Source organism: Grampus griseus (genome assembly GCF_964374135.1).
Source record: "Grampus griseus genome assembly, chromosome: 5".
NCBI classification, from domain to species: Eukaryota; Metazoa; Chordata; class Mammalia; order Artiodactyla; family Delphinidae; genus Grampus; species Grampus griseus.
Window position 1 is genome coordinate 17,228,711 of NC_138998.1, and position 22,685 is coordinate 17,251,395.

Sequence of the window (22,685 nt, forward strand, 5' to 3'; positions counted from 1 at the left end):
TCTGCTCCCCCTGAGTTTAACAGGATGATGAGGAAGGATGCACTGATGGAGGGAGGCTGGATAAGGGCCAGCCAGAGCAGCTCTGAGGAACTGAGCTAGGATAGACGCTGGAAAATGGAGAGGAAGTATACACTATGTCTTAGCCATGATTCGAAGAGAATCACATGATAGAAGTGGAGGAAAGATGGGTTGAAAACCAAGAGAATGATGGTGCCATTGGCACGCCTGAAGCAAGGAAAGAGGATGCATCTGAGGGTTGAGGTGACCTAGAGAAGCAGAGAGAGCTCCCATGGTCCTTTCGGCAGCTAGAAAAAAATCTCTCAGGTGTAAATCCTTGAATTCATGTCCACAGATACACAGAGATGTACTGTGTTTATGCAAACGTGTTTTTCCTTTGTTTTTCAAATAGTTCAAAGGAGAAGGAAGCCATGGTGTCATCTTGTTTCTTTACAGTCTGATCTTCTCCAGGACATTTGAAAGGTAAATTCTACAAATATTTGCACAGGTATTTCCTATAGCTCTGGGGTCCCATAAACAATGCTCTCGTGTTGGAAAATATTTTCATGCCTTATTGGAGACATGAGTGCAATTTTTTTCTAGTGGACACTCTTCTGTTGATGCATCCTTTTCTGTAGTCAGTTTGGCCATATTCGTGGGAGAGTGGATGTCATCAGAAAAGTCTGAATCTACTTTTCTAGCACAGTAGTAGGTTCCTTTTTCTTGTGGTTATAAATATTGGCAGATACCACTCAGGCTTATTTGTACAGTTTTCGTAAATGAAAATATTTTATGATTTCTATGTACGATAAAATATATATCCACAAATATTTATTTTGTCCCTATGAAATGCAAAGCCCTGTTCTTGGCACTGTGGGAAATACCAATAAAAGAGAATATGGCCCTGACCTCCTTGCAGGTTCCAATTTGGGAAAAACCAGGGGTACACAGAGAGGCTGAGCAGTCCCAGGTGGTACTTAACGTGCCAAATGAAGTACAGAGACAATGAATCTTAACGGATTCCAGAGGAGGGAGGGGCCCCAACAGATAAGGTAGCCAAGGAAGGCTTCTGGGAAGAAACAGACTTTCTTCTGGACCCTGAGAAAAGGGTAAGCTTTTGAGAGTCAGAGAGAGAGAAACAGAGGGCCCCCAGAAAGGAAGAATTTCAAGCCTTGAAGCAGTTCCTGAAAACTTGTCTTTTGCATATCATACTTTTATGATCTATATTATTATTTGCTTAACAATGTCCTTAAATCTACACACACTTGGGACTTCCCTGGTGGTCCAGTGGTTAAGACTCTGTGCTTCCACTGCAGGGGAGGCACGGTTTCAATCCCTGGTCAGGGAACTAAGACCCTGCATGCTGTGTGGCACGGCCAAAAAAAAATGAAAAAATTCAAAATCAACAGACATTTAGATATCATCCTCTTCTTAAACATTAATATCCTCTAAATCACATAGTTGCTGTGCTAAAGAAAAAATGTATTAAACACATTACTGTAAATTTTTTTAATGCTCATATCTATACCACCTAACTTCATGCCATCATTTAGGAAACACTGCCCTGAATTACATCTGATGTTTGACCCACGTCTTTAGGTCTTATTCACAGAAGTGCTTGACCTTCCAGTCCTGTGAACAGGTTCGTTCAAGAACACATACAGCTCCTACAGCTCAGCATCTCCCTCCGGGCGACAACACGAGCCACTTTCCACCTCGATATTATACTGTCCTGGGTGGAACCCTGACCCCTTGGCCCTGGTGAAACAGTAGAGGCTTCAGCCGAGACATGGGCTTAACTCCCCAGCTGGTGGTTTCCACTTGAGCAGTCTGGTCAACTCTGCCTTGGGCCAGCACTCTCTGGAGGGGTCACGTGTCACCGCCCTAAGTCAAGTGTCCCTTGGCACTCAGCGCAAACAGTTTTGCTACAGAGCCCAGCACCCACACGGAGCCCACACCCAGGGATTCTAACGTGTGAGGTCTGCCGCTTCGTCCTCCTCCCTGACCACTTATCACTGGCTTCCCCCAACGGCATCCAGAGCTTGCCCCGTCACCTCTGCAGCCCCAGTCCTAGAAGCTTTCCCAGTGACAGATGGAAACGTGCCAGGCACATGGGAAGGACAGTGACCAGGCAAGCCCAAGTCACTGCTGCTCTGCGTTGGGGGGGCGGAGGGAGGAGAGGCTGCATGTCCCTGGAGCATCACCGGCCGTGAGTGCTGATGGCTTCTCCCACTCTGCAGGCTTCAGAAGGACCTGGACGTCTCCACCACTCATCTGCTACGACCAAATGCTGGAGGTTTCCTGTGCAGGCAGGTGGGTTGGAAGACTTTGCCTTTTTATTGTAGCATCTCAATTAGGCTTTTTTTTTTTTTTTTTTTTTTTTTGGTGGTACGCGGGCCTCTCACTGTTGTGGCCTCTCCCGTTGCGGAGTACAGGCTCCGGACGCGCAGGCTCAGCGGTCATGGCTCACGGGCTCAGCCGCTCCGTGGCATGTGGAATCTTCCCAGACCAGGGCACGAACCTGCAGCCCCTACATGGCAGGCGGACTCTCAACCACTGCACCACCAAGGAAGCCCTAGGCCTTTTTTTTTTTTTTCCTTTCAACTAAGCATATTCTCTCCTTAAGTGAAGAGTGATCAAATTATCTTTGAAAAACTAAGATGCTCCCCTGAGTTTGTTATCAGATTCTATCTTCCCACTTTCCATTACAGTCCTTTCTAGTTTACCTCTGAGAGCCTGCCATCCCTGAGATTCTAGAAACATTAGAAAATATCTTGACAAGACCGCCCAGGAGTCCCTAATAACTGAAAGAAAAGCACTATGAAAACTTCTTAGCTTCATGCAGCTTCAATCACAACTATGGAAACCTAAGTTTAAAAAAAATATGAAGGGAGGAAGGTCCCATGGGGAGTTACGGGGCATGGCTCAAGAAAAAAAAATCAATAAACTCCTGTTTTAACACTACCAAACATTCATGACATACGTTTTCCCAGAATTATATATTGTGGGATTTCATTCTTTTCACTACAAATGATACATTTTATGATGATTAAAAGAAAAAAGAAATTAAGTCCTTGTGTCATCGCTACCTGAAATGTAAATATTTGTAAAATGTGTCATCTAGGCAGTTCTGAACATGATTTTAACTGGAAGAGCCAGTCCACACGTCTTTAACGGCTATCAGAAAGGAAAGTCTCAGGAAACGTTATGTGGGGTCCTGACCCGCAGTGACATCGGCTATTTGCAGTGGCATAAGGACACCTCAGAGGATGATAGACTTTCACAGGTGAGTGTGTTCCAATTCTCAACCACACCACCAGAGTGTCACTATCTGGACAAGGCAATTCAAATCGGAGCTTACTTTTTCCTTTACTACTTCCCTGCATGCCTTCCACTTGCACATATAGACACATGTGGAGATTTTTCAGCGACTAAATGGAAATATCCAAGTCTACTTGCTTCCTATTTTACTTTATATATTTTTATGTATACAGAGTATAGGTAATACGAGTAATATGCAAATAATTTTTAAACAATACTTGAAATATACAAATAAAGTCTCCTGGCCTCCCCACTCATCAGAAATCAATACTGTCAGCAGAGAATGGTTACCTTCCCAACCGTGTATTATGCAAACATGAATGCATATATTCTATCTATCGCTCAAAGCTTTAAAAAGAATAACTGAAAAAAAAAGGGAATCCCACTTACGAAACACCTCTCAAAAAGCTTTCTAGCTCAGGGGATGTACAACCTCTGACAACCAGAAAGTAGACTGTGCTGTTGAAAACACAGCCAGAGAATTAAGTTAAGATGTGGTTCTGTAAAAACAACCAGGAGAGAGAGTGAGGAAGCAGGTGTACCCACCCGAACCACAAATCAAAGATGCTTCTGTGATATTTTCACCAAAATGCCATTACAAAACCCAGGGAAGGCAAGGCAGATTCTATGAAAAGCCAACACTTCCTTGGAGCGGCCCTAACACTAGCTGGGATGGAATTCAATGTGACGGTGACAACCCCCCCCAGGCTCACCGCCCACCAGCACCAAATGAGGTCCCATTACTCAGAGCCTGTCCTTCACTCTCCTGGTTCCAGCTCAAAATCCCTTTCAACGTACAGGGCTTTACACTTTATAATGTCCTTTTATATCCATAGCTTCATCTGTCTTTCCTCCTACTGTTGGCTCCAGCTACAATGTGTTAATCATGAAATCAGCAGCTCACAACACATACAAATCACATCTGATAGCACTGGGAACGTAGTGTCTGACTTTCGCAGAATTAGTATATTTTGTGTACAAGTGTGTCTTAAAAGTTTACCTAGTATTCCCTGAGTTTGAAATCTAGTCCATCATAGAAAAATGACACCAGAAACTAACATAACATTGTAAATCAACTATACTTCAATTTAAAAAAAGAAAAAGAAAAAAATGAGAAGTGACAGATAAGCTAAAAGCAAAAGAAATGAACCCAATCCCATCACCCAGGGTCAATCCTCTCAGAAATGCTTCCTTCTCTTTCTCGTATAAATATGTTCTATCCTACTCCTCTGAACCCTGCATTTAACACTAACGTCCTTATATGCCAATGAATATATATCTTTCATCACATTTAAAGGATACAAAGATTTTCACTGTATGAATGTGAAGACTGTACTTTGAATATGCCCTAGAGAGAATGGATTTATTATTATTAGAAAGTTCCTAATCGTTTGTTCCAGACAATTTGGGAATTCATCTTAGAATTTGATATATATATATATATATATATATATATATATATATATATATATATATATATATATAATGACAAGGAAAACTAAGCCAGAAATAGGGGACTTACAGATTTCATTTTACGTATTTTTCTTTTCTTTCAACCATGCATGGTCACTTGAGGTCCATGGTAAAGCATTCTGTACCAATCAGAGCCCAGTAACAGGCCAAGACTCAGTCTGGTAGGATACACTGGGGGCAAATTTCAAGGAGTGAGGGTGCAAAAATCACAACAATTTTAGTGCTTTGCCTACTATTACAAAGCTCTTTCACAATATTATTTCACTGTATCCTCATTTTAAACTACAAAGATTTAAAGTGTTTCTCATAGTTCTGTCATTTAAGTAGGTAATTCAAAAGCTTTGTTATATCTTTGCACCACCTCTGCTGTTATTTGCTTAATATTTTCCTTTAAATCAATTCACTTTTACAATTTGAATCTAACGTTTTCTGCAGCAGTAATACAAACTATGGACTTGATATGCTATTTTTTTCTAATACATATTAAATAAATAAGGAAACGTGTTTTGTTTTAAAGTTCACCCCTTGTGCCCTGACTTCCACGCCACATGCCACCAAGGGGCACGTGCACCATACTTTAGAAACCTGGTGTAAAAGTGAGAAGGTTCCCATAACACGTGGAAAACAGCCCTGTCCTGGGAACCAGGAGACTTGGCTGGAGGCCTTGCCCTGCCACTCACAGGAGTGTGACTTGGGCCAGTCACTTACCTGCTCTGAGCCTGCTTCCTCATCCACAGACTAATGTCCTAACACTTGCCCTGCAACCACATGACTGATGTGAACAGCAAACAAAACCATGAACGCTGAAGCCTGTTTGGAAAGCCTGAATGACCTCTCCACACATAAGGCTTCATAATAGATGATAAGGAATAACAGTAGAGTGTTTTATTCAGCCATGTTCATTCAGCATCTATTGATTGTGAGATTCTGTGTCCGATACAAAGAGGAGTTGTACATGGGCCAATACCACGGACATAAACTGAGTGCTGTAGGAAGGATAGGCAATAAAAACTAAATAACAGCGATCCTGACACTGGCTGCACATTGAAATCACCTGGAGAGTTTTGTTTTCTCAAGCGACTTTATTCTTTTAAAGCAGCTTTAGGCTCACGGCAAAGTGGAAAGTATTTACAAAGATTTCCATGTATCCCCTGTCCCTACACAGGCATGGCCTCCACATTACCAGTATCCATCACGAGAGTGGTAGATTTGTTACAACTGATGGACCTACACTGACATATCGTTATCATCCAAAGTCCATCGTTTACATTAGGGTTCACTCTTGGTGTTTACATTCTCTGGGTTTGGACAAAGGTACAATGACACGTATCCACAATTATAGCATTATACAGAGTAGTTTCACCGCCCTAAAAATCCTCTGTGCCCTGCTGTGCAACCCTCCGTCCCCCCCAACCCCAGTCACCAATGATCTTTTTACTGTCTTCATAGTTTTGCCTTTTCCAGAAGGTTACCTAGTTGGAATCATAGAGTATGTAGCCTTTTTAGATTGGCTTCTTTCACTTAATACTATGCATTTAAATTTCCTCCATGTATTTTCAGTTTGATATCTCATTTCTTTATAGCACTGAATAATATTCCATTGGAATATTGTGAGTAACATTTCATTGAACAGATATTATTCCACTGATAAACCATGGTTTATTTATCCATTCACTTACAAAAGGTATCTTGGCTGCTTCCAAGTTTTGGTAATTACGAATAAAGCTGCTATAAACATCCATGTGCAGGTTTTTTGTGTGGATGTAAATTTTCACCTCCTTTGGGTAAATACCAAGCAGGGCAAATGCTAGATCATATGGTATGTTTAGTTTTGTAAGAAACTACCAAGTTGCCTTCCAAAGGGGCTATGCCATTTTACATTCCTACCAGCAATGGATGAGATGTCCTGTTGCCCTACATTCTTGTCAGCATTTGGTATTGTCAGTGTTCTAGATTTCGGCCATTCTAATAGGTATGTAGTGGTATCTCAATTATTGGGGTATTTTTGGCATCGCCCTGATACTATTATAGTATATGATGTGGAACATCTTTGCATATACTTATTTGCCATCTGTCTGTCTTCTTTGGTGAGGTGTCTGTCAGTCTTTGGTCCACTTGTAGAGCTTTTAAAACTATCAATGCCCAGGTCACCCTCCAGAACAGTGTCAACTACACGTGTGTAGGACCTGTGTGCTCACACTCAGCCCCACACTTACAAGGTGCTGCACTTGGTTTGATGCTCTGTTGTCACTGCCTTAACATCCTTAACACTTTTTCAACAAAGGCCCCCACTTTTTCATTTTGTACTGGACCCGACAAATTGTATAGCCTTGTCCTACCCAATGACTCTGTTTATCTGGGCTGGAGAGCACCTGGGCATTGAATTTTTTTTTAAGTCTTCAGGTGATTCTAATGTGCACCCAAGGTTAGAAACCTCTGTTCTGGAACAGGGCTGCTTAACCTCAGCACTACTGATATTTTGGACTAGATAATTCTCTGTGATGGGGGCTGTCCTGTGCATTATGGGATGTTTAGCAGCATCCTGGCTTTTACCCACTATGCCCCCCGCCCAGTGTGACAACGAAAAATGTCTTCAGACATTGCCAAATGTCCCCTGGGGGACAAAATTGCCCTGCCTGAATCACTGCTCTAAAAAACAGAAAAAAAAAAAATCTTGTTAGACTTAGCTGATTAAATCCATGGCGTGCAGAATTGGAAAACTAGCTATTTCAACTGAAATTACAAGAAAAAGTATCTTCTTTCAATCAGTATCAGAAAGGTTGACAGCTTTCTATTCCTTTTTACCGTTTGCAAGGCTTTCGGGGCAAGTTTCAAACCTTATCTTAAATTACAATTAAACAGGTGTTTGCTAAATAGCTACTAAGCTGCTCGAACACAAGAAACTATATCGAAGGCTACGCACCCCACCACCACCACCCCCGCCCTTGCTCCAAGAAAGAGAGATTGAGAGAGAGAGAGAGAGAGCCTCAGAGAGTCAAGAATTCACAGCCGTCCAGTGCTACCATTTTCCATGCATTTCTTTTGATACAAGTCAGCTCTGACCAATAGTGCTATTAAATCATGCTCTAAAGAAAAATACCTGCAGAGCCTAAAATATCTTCCAATAATAAAGTGGATGTTTGTTGGGACCTTAAAGTCAATCAAGAGACCGAGGCCTAAGGTAAAAAAAATAAATAAGAGCTTTCCTGCTGGGAAGAGGGCAAAATGTACCCGACCTCAGGACCACCGTCCAAAGGCCCGCTCGCAGATTGGAAGTAGGGCAAAGGATGGCGACAGGCCAGGTTAGCTTTTAAATCTACATAGAAATCACATGTAGGAATCAAAGCTTCCATCTTTTCGAAAAGTGACTAATGTGGCTTTTCGTCCTTTCTTCTTAGAGTCAGTGTTCTCTCCCCAGGGAGACGCCTATGAACCCTACCCGCGGTAAAAATTGCCTGAAATTGTACACTAATGGCTTGAAACCCGGAGGATGTTTATTATGTTGTCTCTCACGTGCGCTTCAAGTTTGGTTTCAGAACAAATGTATTAAAGAGCAGATATAGGCTGGTGGGTAGTATTCTTACTTGAACTGCTGAGATATATGACTATTCGGCAGCCACATGTGTACATATAAGGTTTATTTAATCTGAAGGTGCTTTTTTAGTTTCTATAGCAGCTCATTATATTCCAGGATAAGAGCAATCCACAACTCATCTATTATTATTAAAATAATTTTTACATAGAATGATTTTATGGATATAAGAATTTTATATTTTCTCATCATCCCTGAAGATGGCATTTTTTAAAGCTCATTTAGTCATTATAGTGCCAACGGCCACTTGTGTAGAGCACGTACTGTGTGCCAGGCTCTCTCTAAGCCACTGGTAATGATATCTTCTTTCATTTCCTCCTCACTTCCACTCAAAGGTATAATCAGTGTTAGTTCAAGTACACTGGCTGTTGTTTGGTCATTCATTTTAGAGATGAGAAAATCCAGACTGAGAAAAGTATAGGAAGTTGCCCTAGGCCACCAGCTAGGGAAGTGTCAGAGCCAGGGTTCTGACCCCAGACCCAGCTACATTCCAAGGCCCCTTCAGCCCACTGTGCCACGTTGCCTGTCATGATCACCTTGGCTTGTTTTCTGATAAAGTGGTAAATACAAAATGTCACCCTGGCATTATATCATCAGAAGTACTTTCGTAATCGATCACATCAATGTATGGACATAGAGATGTAGATCTGTATTACATAATCTATGAGATCAATCACAGGTCCAGTGATGCTGAACTACAACAGTTAGATGGTGGCAAGATCATGGCTCCGTTTTAGAATGCATGACGGTCGTGCTCAACATCTAGAACTTTATCCACTGACTTCTAGGTTAAAGCAGTGGTGAGTTTGAGTTGATCATGAACTGCAGGTACTGGTAGCACACACCCTTTCAAGCACCTGTTACCCTTCACCTGTGGTTTGTCAGACCACAACTCTCACTTACGTGCTAGAAGGACAAGCTCAGTGGCACTCAGAGACATGCTAACCAGAAGCCCCATCTGACTGCCGTGCATACAGATGTCTAGTATTTCACAACATTTTATCATAGAACTTCTTGCAGAACAACAATTTGCTCAGAAAAGAACCAGATGTGGGTCTAGGACAATGCTTTAAGCATCACTGGATTGAGGATCTCACAATCACTCCCCTCCCTTTCTGCTCTGAGGCATGGTGACTCTGCACAGGACACGTGAATATGCCAAAAGCATCTAGGTTTAAGCATTTTATGGGTACTTAGGGACTCCTGCCTGGGGTGGATGCTCTAAATCAGAAGATTCTGTGTAGGCACTGGTAATAGAAACCTAATACAAGAAGGTTTCTGAGTTCAAAAGAAAACCAACGTGCTGCCTGACAGATTCTGCTGTCGAGGTGAAACCCCTCCTGTACCACTGCATCTGTCTTCCCGAAGTGAATCTCTTCTTACTCGGTGACAAAATTGCAGAGATTGCAAAAACATACGTCTTTCAGTCCCAATGTCACAGCCCAGCGGGTGAGATTAAAAAATGAAAAAGGAGCTCTCATTAGATGACATGGCAAGGCCCCCAGAGCCCAGCAGACGGCTGGTTCCTGCAGCACACAGCCAGCTCCCCTCAGGACGAGGCACTATTTTGAAGCCTCCCGTCACTTTTCTATTTGAAGGTACAGGTTTGAGTGTGAGGTTCCAATACCTAAGTGAGAACATAAAGCAGTTGGAATCTAACACCATCTGGAAAGCCTTAGGAGGTTTACATTACCTTCGCACCTGCCACAGAGAAGAAAAATCAACTCTGGTTTTTAGAAGGGACTGAAGCCATTTATATCTTGCTGGATTTATTCCCCCGGCAGCCCTGGCAGAGCACATCACCACCCGAGTCCTACCCTCTTCCCTTTTTACACTTTCCCTTTAAAGAGACTGATAGGAAGATAGCCAACCCTCAAAGTACCAGATGAAGCTCCACCCACTGTTCTCTACCACTGAGTCACTGAGGTAGTGCCCCGCAAACATGACAACATCCCTGCAAACTCACTGAGAGAATTTACATCAACTCAGGTTCCAGGTGGCAGAGATGAGAGTCCAACCACGAGCACTCATGCACACAAATTGTCACCAGGAATCAGCGAAAAACGCACAACACTTCCAACACCTTTCTCTGGTTCAGATCACCGGCTGGGGGCCTTGGGACTTCAACATCAAGCTCGCTGTGCAAAGGCATACTGTAAGAGCCATTGTTCTAGACGGCAGCATAGGAAAGCATTACGTGGACGCCATCCTCACCCTCTGGTGCTTAGAATTGTCCCGTCCTTCTTCCTATCTTCATAACTTTACATTAAAGGATACATGTTATGGAAGGCTTGACTGCTGCATGTAAGGCTGAACACACTGGGCTTATTACACGATGAGTGAATTTAAGGAGAAAGGTATTTTATTTATAGCACCACTGTATCACAATTTAATTTCCTTCTTACCATGGCAACATGAGGCAACACGCACCAATTCTGCATTGGTGGAATCTCACCAGTAAAACATATTTAGAATCCTCCTTTGGGGGAGCTTGGCTGATAAACTGTGTCTACCCCAAAGCAATACAAATTCTTTTTTTTTAATTTAATTTTATTTATTTTTTTATACAGCAGGTTCTTATTAGTCATCCATTTTATACACATCAGTGTATACATGTCAATCCCAAACTCCCAATTCATCACACCACCACCCCACCCCTCTGCCACTTTCCCCGCTTGGTGTCCATACGTTTGTTCTCTACATCTGTGTCTCTATTTTTGTCCTGCAAACCGGTTCATCTGTACCATTTTTCTAGGTTCCACATATATGCGTTAATATACGATATTTGTTTTTCTCTTTCTGACTTACTTCACTCTGTATGACAGTCTCTAGATCCATCCATGTCTCTACAAATGACCCAATTTCGTTCCTTTCTATGGCTGAGTAATATTCCATTGTATATATGGACCACATCTTCTTTAACCATTCGTCTTTTGGTGGGCATTTAGGCTGCTTCCATGACCTGGCTATTGTAAATAGTGCTGCAATGAACATTGGAGTGCATGTGTCTTTTTGAATTATGGTTTTCTCTGGGTATATGCCCAGTAGTGGGATTGCTGGATCATATGGTAAATCTATTTTTAGTTTTTTGTTTGTTTTTTTATTTTCCGTACGTGAGCCTCTCACTGTTGTGTCCTCTCCCGTTGCGGAGCACAGGCTCCGGACGCACAGACTTAGTGGCCATGGCTCACGGGTCCAGCCGCTCCGCTGCATGTGGGATCTTCCCAGACCGGGGCATGAACCCGTGTCCCCTGCATTGGCAAGCGGACTCTCAACCACTGCGCCACCAGGGAAGCCCTATTTTTAGTTTTTTAAGGAACCTCCATACTTTTCTCCATAGTGGCTGTATCAATTTACATTTCTACCAACAGTGCAAGAGGGTTACCTTTTCTCCAAACCCTCTCGAGCATTTGTTGCTTGTAGATTTTCTGATGATGCCCATTCTAACTGGTGTGAGGTGATACCGCATTGTAGTTTTGATGTGTATTTCTCTAAAAATTAGTGATGTTGAGCAGCTTTTCATGTGTCTCTTGGGCATCTGTATGTCTTCGTTGGAGAAATGTCTATTTAGGTCTTCTGCCAATTTTTTGATTGGGTTGTTTGTTTTTTTAATATTGAGCTGCATGAGCTACTTGTAAATTTTGGAGATTAATCCTTTGTCCGTTGATTCGTTTGCAAATATTTTCTCCCATTCTGAGGGTTGTCTTTTTGTCTTGTTTGTAGTTTCCTTTGCTTTGCAAAGGCTTTTAAGTTTCATTAGGTCCCATTTGTTTATTTTTGTTTTTATTTCCATTACAATAGGAAGTGCATCAAAAAAGATCTTGCTGTGATTTATGTCAGAGAGTGTCCTTCCTATGTTTTCCTCTAAGAGTTTTATAGTGTCCGGTCTTATATTTAGGTCTCTAATCCATTTTGAGTTTATTTTTGCGTATGGTGTTAGGGAGTGTTCTAATTTCATTCTTTTAGATGTAGCTGTCCAGTTTTCCCAGCACCACTTATTGAAGAGACTGTCTTTTCTCCATTGTGTATCCTTGCTTCCTTTGTCATAGATTAGTTGATCATAGGTGCGCGGGTTTATCTCTGGGCTTTCTATCCTGTTCCATTGATCTATATTTCTGTTTTTGTGCCAGTACCATACTGTCTTCATTACTGTAGACTTGTAGTATAGTGTGAAGTCAGGGAGTCTGATTCCTCCAGCTTCGGTTTTTTTTCCCTCAAGACTGCTTTGCCGATTCGGGGTCTTTGGTGTCTCCAAACAAATTTTAAGATTTTTTGTTCTACTTCTGTAAAAAATGCCATTGGTAATTTGATAGGGATTGCACTGATTCTGTAGATTGCTCTGGGTAGTATAGTCACTTTCACAATATTGATTCTTCTAATCTAAGAACATGGTATATCTCTCCATCTGTTTGTATCATCTTTAATTTCTTTCATCAGTGTCATAGTTTTCTGCATACAGGTCTTTTGTCTCCTTAGGTAGGTTTATTCCTAGGTATTTTATTCTTTTTGTTGCAATGGTAAATGGTAGTGTTTCCTTAATTTCTCTTTCAGGTTTTTCATCATTAGTGTATAGGAATGCAAGAGATTTCTGTGCATTAACTTTGTATCCTGCAACTTTACCAAATTCATTGATTAGCTCTAGTAGTTTTCCGGTGGCATCTTTAGGATTCTCTATGTATAGTATCATGTCATCTGAAAACAGTGACAGTTTTACTTCTTCTTTTCCAATGTGTATTCCTTTTATTTCTTTTTCTTCTCTGATTGCAATGGCTAGGACTTCCAAAACTATGCTGAATAATAATGGCTAGAGTGGACATCCTTGTCTTGTTCCTGATCTTAGAGGAAATGTTTTCAGTTTTTCACCATTGAGAATGATGTTTGCTGTGGGTTTGTCGTATATGGCCTTTATTACGTTGAGGTAGGTTCCCTCTATGCCCACTTTCTGGAGAGTTTTTATCATAAATCGGTGTTGAATTTTGTCAAAAGCTTTTTCTGCACCTATTGAGATGATTGTATGGTTTTTATTCTTCAATTTGTTAATATGGTGTATCACATTGATTGATTTGCATATATTGAAGAATCCTTGCATCCCTGGGATAAATCCCACTTGAACATGGTGTATGATCCTTTTAATGTGTTGTTGAATTCTGTTTACTAGTATTTTGTTGAGATTTTTGCATCTATATTCATGAGTGATACTGGTCTGTAATATTCTTTTTTTCGTAGCATCTTTGTCTGGTTTTGGTATCAGGGTGATGGTGGCCTCATAGAATGAGTTTGGGAGTGTTCCTTCCTCTGCAATTTTTTGGAAGAGTTTGAGAAGGATGGGTGTTAGCTCTTCTCTAAGTGTTTGATAGAATTCACCTGTGAAGCCATCTGGTCCTGGACTTTTGTTTGTTGGAAGATTTTTAATCAATTTCAATATCAGTGCTTGTGATTGGTCTGTTCATATTTTCTATTTCTTCCTGGTTCAGTCTTGGAAGGTTATACCTTTCTAAGAATTTGTCCATTTCTTCCAGGTTGTTCATTTTATTGGCATAGAGTTGTTTGTAGTAGTCTCTTACGATGCTTTGTATTTCTGCTGTGTCAGTTGTTACTTCTCCTTTTTCATTTCTAATTTTGTTGATTTGAGTCCTCTCCCTCTTTTTCTTGATGAGTCTGGCTAATGGTTTATCAATTTTTTTTATCTTCTCAAAGAACCAGCTTTTAGTTTTATTGATCTTTGCTACTGTTTTCTTTGTTTCTATTTCATTTATTTCTCCTCTGATATTTATGATTTCTTTCCTTCTACTAACTTTGGGTTTTGTTTGTTCTTCTTTCTCTAGTTACTTTAGGTGTAAGGTTAGATTATTTATTTGAGATTTTTCTTGTTTCTTGAGGTAGGCTTGTATAGCTATAAACTTCCCTCTTAGAACTGCTTTTGCTGCATCCCATAGGTTTTGGATAGTCGTGTTTTCCTTGTCATTTGTCTCTAGGTATTTTTTGATTTCCTCTTTGCTCTCTTCAGTGGTCTCTTGGTTATTTAGTAGCGTATTATTTAGCTTCCATGCATTTGTGCTTTTTACATTTTTTTCCCTGTAATTGATTTCTAATCTCATAGCGTTGTGGTCAGAAAAGATGCTTGATATGATTTCAATTTTCTTAAATTTACCGAGGCTTGATTTGTGACCCAAGATGTGAACTATCCTGGAGAATGTTCCGTGTACACTTGAGAAGAAAGTATAATCTGCTGTTTTTGGATGGAATGTCCTATAAATATCAATTAAATCTATCTGGTCTATTGTGTCATTTAAAACTTGTGTTTCCTTATTAATTTTCTGTTTGGATGATCTGTCCTTTGGTGTAAATGAGGTGTTAAAGTCCCCCACTATTATTGTGTTACTGTCGATTTCCTATTTTAGAGCCGTTAGCAGTTGCCTTACATATTGAGGTGCCTCCTAAGTTGGGTGCATACATATTTATAATTGTATGTTCTTCTTGGATTGATTCCTTAATCATTATTTAGTGTCCTCCCTTGTCTCTTGTAACATTCTTTATTTTAAAGTCTATTTTACCTGGTACGAGTATTGTTACTCCAGCTTTCTTTTGATTTCCATTTGCATGGAATATCTTTTTCCATCCCCTCACTTTCAGTCTGTATGTGTCCCTAGGTCTGAAGTGGGTCTCTTGTAGACAGCATATATATGGGTCTTGTTTTTGTATCCATTCAGTGAGCCTGTGTCTTTGGTTGGAGCATTTATTCCACTCACGTTTAAGGTAATTATCGATATGTATGTTCCTATTACCATTTTCTTAATTGTTATGGGTGTGTTTTTGTAGGTCCTTTTCTTCTCTTGCGTTTCCCACTTACAGAAGTTCCTTTAACATTTGTTGTAGAGCTGGTTTAGTGGTGCTGAATTCTCTTAGCTTTTGCTTGTCTGTAAAGCTTTTGATTTCTCCATCGAATCTGAATGAGACCCTTGCCAGGTAGAGTAATCTTGGTTGTAGGTTCTTCCCTTTCATCACTTTAAGTATATCATGCCACTCCCTTCTGGCTTGTAGAGTTTCTGCCTAGAAATCAGTTGTTAACCTTATGGGAGTTCCCTTGTATGTTATTTTTTGTTTTTCCCTTGTTGCTTTCAATAATTATACTTTGTCTTTAATTTTTGTCAATTTGATTACTATGTTTCTTGGCGTGTTTCTCCTTGGGTTTATCCTGCCTGGGACTCTCTGCACTTCCTGGACTTGGGTGGCTATTTCCTTTCCCATGTTAGGGAAGTTTTCAACTATAATCTCTTCAAATATTTTCTGGGGTCCTTTCTCTCTCTCTTCTCCTTCTGGGACCCCTATAATGCAAATGTTGTTGTGTTTAATGTTGTCCCAGAGGTCTCTTAGGCTGTCTTCATTTCTTTTCATTCTTTTTTCTTTATTCTGTTCCACAGCAGTGAATTCCACCATTCTGTCTTCCAGGTCACTTACCCGTTCTTCTGCCTCAGTTATTCTGCTATTGATTCCTTCTAGTGTATTTTTCATTTCAGTTATTGTATTGTTTATCTCTGTTTGTTTGTTCTTTAATTCTTCCAGGTGTTTGTTCTTTAATTCTTCTAGGTCTTTGTTAAACATTTCTTGCATCTTCTCGATCTTTGCCTCCATTCTTTTTCCGAGGTTCTGGATCATCTTCACTATCATTATTCTGAATTCTTTTCCTGGAAAGTTGCCTATCTCCACTTCATTTAGCTGTTCTTCTGGGGTTTTATCTTGTTCCTTCATCTGGTACATAGCCCTCTGCCTTTTCATCTTGTCTATCTTTCTGTGAATGTGGTTTTTGTTCCACAGACTGCAGGATTGTAGTTCTTCTTTCTTCTGCTGTCTTCTCTCTGGTGATGAGGCTATCTAAGAGGCTTGTACAAGCTTCCTGATGGGTGGGGCTCAGTTCCCTCCCTGTTGGTTGTTTGGTCTGAGGCAACCCAACACTGGAGCCTACCTGGCTCTTTGGTGGGGCTAATGGCAGACTCTGGGAGGGCTCATGCCAAGGAGTACTTCCCAGAACTGCTGCTGCCAGTGTCCTTGTCCCGTGGTGAGCCACAGCCACCCCCCGCCTCTACAGGAGACCCTCCAACACTAGCAGGTAGGTCTGGTTCAGTCTCCTGTGGGGTCACTGCTCCTTCCCTTGGGTCCCGATGCACACACTACTTTGTGTGTGCCCTCCAAGAGTGGAGTCTCTGTTTCCCCCAGTCCTGTCAAAGTCCTGCAATCAAATCCCGCTAGGCTTCAAAGTTTGATTCTCTAGGAATTCCTCTGCCCATTGTCAGACCCCCAGGTTGGGAAGTCTGACGTGGGGCTCAGAACCTTCACTCAGGTGAGTGGACTTCTGTGGTATAAGTGTTCTCCAGTCTGTGAGTCACCCACCCATCAGTTATGGGATTTGATCTTATTGTGATTGCGCCCCTCCTACCATCTCACTGTGGCTTCTCCTTTGTCTTTGGATGTGGGGTATCTTTTTGTTGAGTTCCAGTGTCTTCCTGTCGATGACTGTTCAGCATTTAGTTGTGATACCCGTGCTCTCGCAAGAGGGAGTGAGCACACGTCCTTCTACTCCGCCATCTTGAACTCGCAATACAAATTCTTAACAGAAGATTCCAGTCAAACAGATTACATGGTGCTCAGAGGAATGAAAGGGGCATGATATTTGGCTGGGTTCCATTGGGAGGTGCTCAGTTTTGGTTTTGTGGGACTCCCTTTAAACCAGGTATGTTCTCAGCTGTAATCCGAAGGCTCACCCCTCAGAGTTAAAACCCAAAGTGCTGTGACAGACATTTTCCTCTTGACCAGAATCTCTCAAGGCAAGCGGGACTCTGCCTGTTTAGTGTGGGGTCTCTGGGTGATCACTTTGGGTGTTGGAGATTGTTATATTTATAACTACTTCATTTTCCTCCTACTTTAATAAAATCTTGAGTAGTTTTGAGTTCAGGAAAGAAAACCATTGCATTGTTGCATAAAATCACTACAGTGTGGTGTCAGCCCTTTGCAGAGTATGAATCTGAGTGCCTGTTGAATTTTGCCTACATTACAAAGATTCCATGAAACAATATCATATATGCCTACAGTCTATTACATCCACCCACACATAATTTACAGGAAATTTCGTTTGTTTAAAATCAGCCAGAACATCGACCTGAAGTTCAAATGGAGTGGCTTTTGATTACAAACAGCCCTCAGTTTCCTAATTGGTTGATCCATGTGTTCCAACCTTAACAATCCCAAGTCATATGGATCATATTTTGATTACACATAACCTTAGCACAGGAGGCACCATCGCAAGAAGGTCTGGGAAAGAAAGAGCTTATTTTATAACTATGAATGGCGACAGTGTTCTTTGGAACTTGGGGGCGGCTCCTGGAACTTAAACACATGGGGCTGCTTCAACGGCACATCCTCTGTGTTTTATTTCCGACGTAGCCAGTGGGCGACTTGCCCCACGTTTGGTGTGTGAGAGGCTCATGTTATACTCAGCCCAGAGGGGCCAGTGCTGGTGTGGTACCACCTGCACCCACTATGAGCGTATCCAGACTGGGGTGCTGGGTTTGCACCCCTTTTTCCAACTGTCAACTAAAACTGAGGTCATTTCTTTTGAACACAGTAATATAATTTTTCTCCAGTAGCTGAAGAGAAAAGCTTAAAGACAAAAGCACCTCTGATTCACCCACTCACCCACAACTGAAGAATTTAAACTCTAGAAAAAGGAAGAGATTTGAATAGAGCTATTGAGAAATCAGAATGTCAAGTTATTAGCCTTTAGTACTTGGGTTTACAAAACACGTGACCATTTTCTGAAAGCTGGATTTCCCACACAAAAGAATTTGCTCCTGAGCACACAGGACAACTTGAAGGACTGAGAAGAAAAGAAACAGAACTGAATCCTTTTGTCATGGGAAGACGTGCCAGGGCTGAGGGTCCAGAGCTCTCCCTGGCATCGTGGGAAAATGATGGGGGTTTCCATGTAGCTCATGTTTATCTCTTTAAGTAGAAAAAAAAATTTTTTTTAACATTAATGAGTTTCAATGGCATTTAACAAAATGTGCTTCCCTGCCTCTTCAAACAATAGGGGAGACACCATTAAGAAAAATACACTATAATATCGAGATACCCTCAGGGGCTACTGCAGTGTGCAGGACCCTTTGTTACAGCACCTCCCAGAGTGGGGTTTTTGTGAATCTAATGCACTAACTTGAAAATTCAAGGCTGAATTGACAGTTGCCTGGGAAAAACAGATAACAAGCTGATTAAATCAGTGAACTTAAAATTATAGGTAATATTAAACTAGTACACTCAGCTCCAAGTACCTCTTCACAATTGATCTACACGTTAACACGCAGATATAGGTATATCTGTGTGAGTGAGGGTGTGTGTGTTCCCCTTATTTCCCAGAAGCTTTTTTTTGTATTCAAAATATTCACTACTTCCATATTCTAAATAGTCTCTTTTTCCTATATTCTAAATGGTTAGTGCTGCCTGAATGACCACCTGCTGAATGAAATACTGTCCTACCTTGGGAACGGGGGTAAATACACTAGTCAACAACAAAGACCACTTGACGTTCTCTTGTTCCACCCCTACATTTCTATTTCAGTTTATCTATTTATTCTCCACCTCACTTCCAAACTGAACTGAGATGGTTCCACCTCCTCCGTGAGCCCATCCCCAAAATGTTTTAAAATACAATCCATGCAGAGAAAAACTGCAGCGTCACCACCACACCATTCATAAATGCAAATTCATTCATGCTGAAGCTTTCGTTTGAAATCTTCCTTCACACACTGCACCCTGCGCAGCTCCCAGCACAACGCCGAGCCTCCAAGCTGCTTTTTGATCCTGATGCCATATCAGCATCTTTCACAATGTGGCCAAATCTCTATGTTCATCTGCATTCCCCTCTCCCCTTGCAGGTGGGCAGCATGCTGAAGACTCCCAAGTTACCTATTTGGCTGTGCAACATCAACGGAAATTACAGCGTCCTTTTTAGCACAGACAGGCAGCTGTTATCAGACTGGAAAGTGGAGCGCCTCTTTGATCTGTACTTCTACAGTGGCCAGCCCGCACAGAATAAGCCTGCGCACCTTACCGTAGGTGAGCATTCCAGATCCCAAGCGCCCTGACCTTTAACGCGCTCAGAGAGATGCGGCTACTGCCGGTTCACAGCTCATGCTAGCTCTACAGGAAGAGGTAGAAGTGTGATCTCTGAGATGAAACCTAGGCATCAATCCCATGGGCCTAACCTAAGCATTGTAACGTGGAAATTCTAAACCTGCTTTAAATAAGGGCAGGGGGTCCGGAAGTAGCACAGAGGAACCAACAACTTTTAGGTAAGAGAAAAAACAAAAGGTTGAGAGTCAGATTTCCAAAAAAGTCTTCCCTGGAGTCTTCTATCTGTGAGCACAAGGCATGTAATGCCCAAGGAAAGAACTAGAAAAAGAAAGGGATGGGGCAGGGGGATTCCAACTGGTCTATTCTATCCCAAGAACAAACATCAGATGATCAATCATCCTGGGACATAGTAACGAAACTGAGAGGGCATTTGTGTTCAGATTAGTTTAAAAAGCATTTTGGAGGCCTACTAACAGCCAGCCACTAGGAAAGCAACGATAATGAAGGTACAGTCCCAGCAAACCTTAGAGGTTCTGCTCCAAGGGCGACCACACAATCCACTTCAATTCCCACCATATTTTTTTAAACACATGAGGAAAAAAGACTAATCTTAAGATGTCTTTAAACATTGGCCTTTTGGACAAGGGAAAAACCATGATGAGACTGGGAGGCTGTATCTGGTACCTCGGCACCATAGGCGGAGCCTTGCTGATTTGATGTCTGACTCTTTGCATTCAGTATCACAGGTCTGGTGTTAAGCAACTTGTCATTATTATGACTAAATTTGGAAAAGTATCTTAGTGACTGCTTTATCTGTGTGACTCCTAATTCTTTTTCTCTACTTATGAGAAATATTTATATAGATATATAGATATACATGAGCCCATTTCATTTAGTGGGACATTGACAATACATTCCTTAAAATATATCATTGTTTCTACTTTACTCTCTTCTTTGAGGAAAGCACCGTTTTTTGTTTTTGTTTTTATTAGCTCACATGCATGGCAAACGTTTTGTTCCGGGTGCTGTGTTGAAAACTTTACATACATTATCCCATTAAATTCTCCCAACAGTCATCTGAGGTAGATACTATGATATTTATTTTACACAGAGGAAACTGAAGTGGCCAAAAAATGATTTCTAACTGAGTAAATGAGGCTGAGAGATGTTAAGTACCCTCTCAAACGTCATTTGAGACCAACCTGGGCCTGGAACTCAGTTCTTGACTACTCATGAGAATACTTTGCCCTTCACCCCCAAATGCAAAGGTACTCTTAGAAGCATTGAGAAGTGGTAAGCTCTCTCTTTTCTTGTTTTTCCTGACAACATCTGGTGACCTACACCCGGCTCTATGTGTCCCATCTGGTGCTGGACCATGCCATTCCATGTCATCAATATTCCATTTCCAAACTCTACAACAAACCAGGTTATCATGGTCGTGTTTTGTATGGGGCGAGTCTAAATACCATCATCTACTAGAATCCCCCTCTGCTTACCCAGTTCTAGGAACACAGCTTCCTGAGCCCAACTCCTGCCCACCCATCCTACCTTCCTTCCTTCCTGGCTTCCTCCAAAACCGTATACTATACGTAGGCTGGGGTCTAAATGCTGGCTGTTTCCCCCCTCAGATACTCATTCCCATCACTGGGAAAGAGTCCGACATGAAGATGAACACAGGCCAGGAAGACGGTTTTCTCCAGTGGAGGCAGCAATCAGAACTAGGTGGGGAGAGGCCACCGTCAGCTGGAATGGAACCGTTCCCCTTTACTAAAGAGAAAGCCAGGATGTGCAATGAAGTCTGAAGTGTCAGCACCGCTGGGATACAAAGCCTAATTGGGGGAGAGACCATTTCACATCTACATTCCTCATTCCGAAGCCCCACCAAACCCCGCCCGCCATGAGCAGTCTGTTCTTTCTTTGGTCCTCTATGAACTGTCTGCAGTTGCTATATCAGTGCTGTAGGAGACGTGCAGGCCACTTCCTGCAGCATCTGGAAGGTGTGTCCTCTATACTCACCTAGACTGGTGCCTTCATTTTTATTCAAAAGAGAAACTGAAGTCTCTTTCCTTCACGTTCTCTCCAAATTCCTCTCTTCTCGGTGTGATTCTCCCCGGGGATTATGGAAGCAGGGAGCTAGCTTTCATTTGGGGATGAAGTTATCAGTAATACATCATCAGATTTTTAGTTATGGCAAGAACTCAAGCCTTCTCAAAGATTTCCTGGTATGAAGAGCATTCCCTTCCAAGGTTACATTCTGAGTGCCCACATTAGCAAGTTCTTGTCATTAAAATAGTAAATGGGCTTGAAGTGGGGTCTATTCCTGGTAGGCTGGCTATTGCAACTGGCTGGGAGTTCAAGCCATCAAGGAGAGCACACAGGAGATATTCTTTCTATCAGTGCTATGTTTGCTTCGTTTCTTTATAAGCTGGATATAAATACATAGACGGACAAACAGATAAACTGAAAAAGAAGTCTGATTCCTAGACAAAATAAAATTAGATACAAAAGTAAAACGTCTTCTTATGTCACTGTTCAAGGGGGAAAACAATTCTTTTTAGAATACGATCTTTCCCTGTCCTGTTGAATGCTTACACTTTTTCTGTAGAAATACACAGAGCAAGACACACATTCTTTCTAAAAGAAGCACATGGGGACCATCTAGACCTTTTTCCTACCCACCTCACCGGTCTACCGACTCATAGAATTAGGGCTTTGTAGTCATAAGCCAAAGGTTCGTTTGCAAAGAACAACTTGTCTGCACCCGTTGTCCAAATTAATTTGTTAAGTGCATTTTCTTTTGGCTCAAAGAATAATGTTTCAACTTGAGAAGTATATAGAAAATGAAACTTCAAGGTGAATAATGAATTATGTCAAAAGAAAAAGGCAAATATGGCTTGGATTGCCGATTACAGTATCCTTATCATGGATGCTTTCATTCGGGATTTTAAATACATTGGACAAGTGAGTGGATCCCTACAGACCCTCAGCATACTGCTTAGTCTTAGCAATATTGTGCTTTTCCTGAGGTGCGAGCCTGTTTTTGTTTTACGGACACTGCCTTATTTCTAACCAAATCTCCCTTTTGGTGTGGACTGCTGGAAAGCTTAGAGCCTAATGAGAACCACAGCAAGTGCATCCGTCAGAAACCTCCCAGCCACAAGTAAGAGATCTCACTAAA

The 22,685-nt window shown here is 41.6% G+C and overlaps 1 protein-coding gene across 1 annotated transcript in view; it reads left to right on the forward strand.

Moving 5' to 3' along the window:
* Window positions 1-21,278, forward strand: part of MINDY4B (MINDY family member 4B) — a gene marked incomplete at both ends in the record, with an annotated part of 40,769 nt that extends 19,491 nt beyond the window's left edge. The window contains 5 exons of the mRNA XM_082654644.1: window positions 410-480; window positions 2,238-2,310; window positions 3,122-3,283; window positions 19,309-19,489; window positions 21,136-21,278. Of these exons, the coding sequence (XP_082510770.1) occupies window positions 410-480; window positions 2,238-2,310; window positions 3,122-3,283; window positions 19,309-19,489; window positions 21,136-21,278 (630 nt within the window). The remainder of the gene's footprint in view (window positions 1-409; window positions 481-2,237; window positions 2,311-3,121; window positions 3,284-19,308; window positions 19,490-21,135) is intronic.
* Between the last annotated feature and the right edge of the window lie 1,407 nt (window positions 21,279-22,685).